Below are 5,168 nucleotides of genomic sequence, written 5' to 3' on the forward strand. Positions count from 1 at the left end.
CTAGGACTGGTTCATCATCTTGATCAACAGGCGTGCTCTAGAATAGCCACACTGCCTTGATTGATTTGATCGATGGCCTACCGTTATCCGCATAACCAACGACTTAATCTACTGAGCCAACGGCTCTTTCTTATACATGCATACTTATTGTGGAAGGTATTAGTGAGTTGTATCTATGAGAAATAAATAAAATTGGATCACGTAAATACTAAGTAGCAACTATTTAATAGACTATGTATCATAAAATAGAAAAGTTCTGCACATAACTGCAATAATCAACATGTTATCTATCATATTTTGTATGTCTGACTTAAATTTTTTATTTTTTTTTATTGTGCATGTCTGACATATTTTTTTTATAAACAAGTAAATGCTTTCTCATAAAGAAGTTAATGGTCTTGTTTTTGGTTTCTTAACTAATACTTTCAAAGAAATTAGAAATTGTATTTGCCCATAGAAAATATTCCAGTTATTTTGACATGCAAATACACTCCAGTTCAGAAGAGAGAGTGTATTAGGAAGTTAGAGCAGCAACCAATTAAACCAATTCATTATGATAAATTATATTATTATGCATGATATCAATCACTCGCTCTAGTAGTATTGTTAAAATTATTTGTTTAAATGGTAATTAAAACTATATATTACTATTTATAATAAATTATATTATTATGATTGATATAATATATAATATATTATATTATTATGCATGATATCAATCATTCACCAGCATCATTCACTCTGGTAATATTGTTCAAATTATTTTTTTAAATGATAATTAAAACTATATATTACTATTTATAATAAACTATATTATTATGCATGATATCAATCACTTACTCTGTTAGTATTGTTCAAATTAATTTTTTTAAACGATAATTAAAACTATATATTTTTACCCCGTAACGCGTTTCCTTATGGAACGAACTGACCAAACTGCTTTCGTGTCCAAATGTGTTCCATTTGATTTTGTTGTTAGACGATTAGGGAATCATTAACCGTTGATTTGAATTGAACCATGCCAGCCGTGACCAAACCGTTGATTTGAATTGAACCATGCCAGCCGTGACGCTTGTTACTGGGTCTTTCAACATTCCACAATGTTTCGTCATCTCTGGCTCACTCTGTATCGGAATATGCAAGGAAAATTATAGGAAGACATCCATTCAACTCCTGTAACAGGGTTGCCAATGGTCCGGGTAAATTGTTCTACTAATTATCAGTATCAGTACTGTCTGTAAACCCCCCACTGTCCACTATTGATGAGCTCTTGAATTGCTTGAACGCAGATGATCTTCCTCTAGCCCTCTCTGCAGCTTTCAATGCTTCCTCTGTGGTCAACTTTATCAGTCTCCAAGCACTGATACTCGTCTTAAGTTGTTTTGGGGATTTAGGCAAATTAGATTCCAAATCATGCCCGAGAGATAAGCGGCTTGACTCTATGGAATCTTCCTTGTAGAGGCATTTGAATCTCGTGAGAAAATTAGACTTTGGTGATGCGCTGCCAAAACTTTCTTCTGAGCTAGTTGGAGATGAGGGTTCGCTCAGATCAGATTCATCCAAGAAATCTTCCGTGTTGCATTCTTCTCTCATGGCTAGAATGTAGTCATATGTTCTGATTCCCTTCTTTATTAGGACTATGTGGAAGAAAAAAAGTTGCCCAAGGGCTGCACAAGCATATACTGAAACTACAGTAAGGAAAGCCACAATAACTGCTAAAGCCCCTCTCGGGAATCCATTTCCAAACCTAAACTCAAGTTCATGAATGATGTCTCTTCTATTTGCAAAGCAGCGAATAAATACAACAAGTCCTGCACCTCCCTCCAGTACAAGCATAATGAGGATTGAAGCCATAAGAAGCATGAAAGTAGTGTAATTCCTCCTTCCAACACAGTTGTTGAGCCACCGGCAATGGTGATCAAATCCATCCACACACTTATCACAACTTCTACAGTGTTTTCTAAATTTTTTCACCTTTTTGTCGCAGAGAGAACAGAATATGACATCATCCTCCGGAATCCCGGGTGAAATCCCCTCATTATTAACAACGATAGGAGGCAGACAGGATTCCAGTTCTGCTGGGGTTTTCCATGGATCCGTATATCTCCTCCTTATACATGAATGGAGAATCTTCTTCTCAATCTTCTTCACATACCTTACAATTAACTGAGCTATAAGCGCCTGAACTTTCTTCTCCCCAGAAGAATTCCTTGAAAATTTTGTTCCAGAATTCTTCAACGAGCTTTTGTCTATTGGGTCTATGCTGGAACATCTTAGAAACAAAACCATCACAGAAAATGCCACACACGAGAATAAAGTAATTGCGGTGGTCTGCAAGACATTGTTGCCAAGGAATAAACCCAAAAACAAATAGAACGCCAACACCATTACCAAATATATTGCAATTCCCACCATCTGTAATAGGTGCAGAGGCCGCTGCCAGCCATGGCGCCTCATAGCTTGTATTTCTATCCCTGGGAAACCCTAGATATGGATCTCCAAAGAAGATCTTAGAGAACATAAACGTTAATGGATTCTTCAGTTGTTGAAAGAAAAAAATAGTAGATCGGTTAAAACTTAAAACAAACACCTGAGAATGGCGCCCTCTGTATTAACAGGAGGCCTTTTAGCCTGAATATCTTCAGAGGAAATCTGCTGTGGATTGAATGCGTGCATTGCTACAGACAGAAAGTCCTCTATTGAGCTCTTCTGCTTTTTTTCAGTCTATTAGAGTTTATTGTATCATGTACGCTCATTTCTTTTGCCATTAATTTTGTCAGCTTATTGTTTAGCTCGTGTAATTTACCTGCAGATTAGCAAACATAAGCGGCATCAAGATAAAGTTGCAGCAATAGAGATTTGGGAGAAGCTAGATGCATACATCCGGGCTAGGAGGTCGGCCTCAATGCTTCTGCCAGCGGTTGCTCTAAACGTACGGTTCTGCATCAAACCCCATTTTCTCTTGAAAAATTACCATTTTTTTACTTTTTGTGAAACCTTATGGTTTCCTTCTTTGTTGTTTTGACAGTTGGTGAAAACAGCACCTCTTCAGGTTTAGTTTTTTTCTTCTCCTCTTTACTAATAAAGTTTTTGTTTGTTCTCTTAGCATAAACATAGGTATTTTTTATTTCCGATTTTGTTGTTAGGGGCTTGAATGAATCAGATGTGGGAGTTAGGTGCAAAGACACTTGGATCTGAATCTGTTATATAATGTGATTTGTGGTTGTGGGCATGCAAGATCTGCTTCAGCTCCTAATGCTAACACTCTTTCTGCCAGCAGTAAAAAGAGAGCAGTATCTTTGCAGACTATTTCTGAGATATTGCATCTGCTGGCTCTCCTTCTGCTTGGACTGGCTGCCCAAGTATACCAGTAGCAGTTTCAGAATATAATATCCGCTATTTGGAAGGACTTAGGTGTTTACTTGGTTCGATGAGTAGTAGAGCTGCAATTCCTTGTTTTACTTGGATATTTAGTATTAGCAATAAAAGGTCAAGTTTTATCTTCATTTTATAAGTCAGATAGATGGCCTGGTTTTGGAATTGAATTATTGTGCTCTACACCTCATATTGTCCTATAGATGGCCTGGTTTTCCTAGCATTCTCACGTTACATTTTCCAATTTCAATAAAATATAAAAGAATCGCCTAGGATTTAATTTGTTTAGGTTTGATTTTGTAGGGACCTGTCTTGGTCCGATCAGAAAAGAATATTTTAGGATTTCATTTGTTTAAGTTTGATTGTGTAGGGATCTGTTTTGGTCTTTATAATTAGATAGCTTTGGGAGAAATATTGGACAAATAATATTTATGATGTGTGTATAGATGTCCCTTAATTATAATTTATATCAGTCATTTAAGAAAATGAATGTAACAGTAGAAGAACGAACAATGGGGATGTGGCCTTGTGTGAGGGAATGAAGGAAGAAAGAAAGAACCTCCTACCCTGCTCCTGGCTTTGATTTTGTAACTAAATCAACTAGCTCTAAGTGCCCTCCTTCAATTGCTACCTGAGTGTTCGATGTGGAAAACACTTACCAGATCCTAGTAAGACAATAGATGTCGCCTTGTGTGAGGAAAATAAGGAAGAAAGAAAGAACCTCTTATCCTGCTCCTGCCTTTGACGTTGTAACTCAATAAACTAGCTCTGAGTGCCCTGCTTCAACTGGTATGTGAGTGTTCGGTGAGGGAAACAAAAAATTCTCTTACCAGATCCCAGTAAGACAATAGCATAAGCAACTACTTTGGCAGATGGAGACTACAAAAGGATTGCGATCTAATTAATTAGTATTATGTATCAAAGAGCTAGCTTTGAAGCACATGGACTAGGTAGTTTTCTATCCCATTATTATGATGTTGCAAATTCCAATTCACAGATACTCTTGAGCTGCTCAGCTCAAAGCAGATTGGAATGGTCATATGCAACTGAACGCTGTTCACACCACTACGTAAAGGTAGAATATACCTTTTTTCCTGGCAGCAAAATACGGTATAGTATCAGACACCATTTGGAATTTGTTCTGTACATCCTGCTTGTTGAATTGTATCGACTAAAAGGCCCTTGTTAGGTGGGGCCTACATTTGGTGCATGCAAATGTCAGGTAAAGGCTTTTGAGGTAAAATTTGAACCTCCTCATAATGTTGTGTTGTTTAGAATGATGTAAAATTTGAAGTTCTATGCACTAAAGTCCTGAAACAATTGTCATAGGCAAGTTAGAGGCTTCATCGCTATAAATTGAGAAAGATTTTGGTAAGATGGTTCTGTTGGCTGAAATTTTTACATGTGAATTCGCTGTAAATTGAGAGTTTTTGGGTAAAATGGTTCTGTTGGCTAAAACTTTACATACGAACTCGCTATAAATTTAGAATTTCTGATAAGATGGTTATGTTGGCTGAAATCTTTATATGCCCTGTTTTCCATGGTTATCTTATACTTGATTGCTTGGGCTTGTATCCAGTATTTTCTGAAAAATGCTATTCAAAAGTGCCTGACTACGTCTTGTCCAAATTACTTTTGCTTTTGTAGGGTGTGTCAAGTTCCATCTGACAAGTATAAATATTCTCACCGAAGACGTCTTTTACTACTTGATTTTACAGAGTTTAGTCTTCTATATAATGCACAAATTATGTGAACTTCCTATCGTGTTATCACTTAATTAAGATCAACATAAG

At 36.6% G+C, this 5,168-nt stretch overlaps 1 protein-coding gene across 1 annotated transcript; it reads right to left on the reverse strand.

The window, feature by feature from the left end:
• Positions 1-1,212: 1,212 nt before the first annotated feature.
• Positions 1,213-2,459, reverse strand: LOC149144531 (protein S-acyltransferase 18-like). The gene has a single exon (XM_089452185.1). The coding sequence runs from the start codon at positions 2,455-2,457 to the stop codon at positions 1,213-1,215; it is 1,245 nt and encodes a 414-aa protein (XP_089308311.1). The 5' UTR covers positions 2,458-2,459.
• Positions 2,460-5,168: the final 2,709 nt, after the last annotated feature.

The sequence above is a fragment of the Pinus tabuliformis genome, chromosome X (assembly GCF_031772625.1).
Source record: "Pinus tabuliformis cultivar Carrire ecotype Pingquan chromosome X, CPIR1, whole genome shotgun sequence".
Classification (NCBI taxonomy): domain Eukaryota; kingdom Viridiplantae; phylum Streptophyta; class Pinopsida; order Pinales; family Pinaceae; genus Pinus; species Pinus tabuliformis.

Excerpts from the sequence above, each read along its gene's own strand:
- LOC149144531 (XM_089452185.1), bottom strand. The coding sequence starts at position 2,457 with ATGAGGCGCCATGGCTGGCAGCGGCCTCTGCACCTATTACAGATGGTG.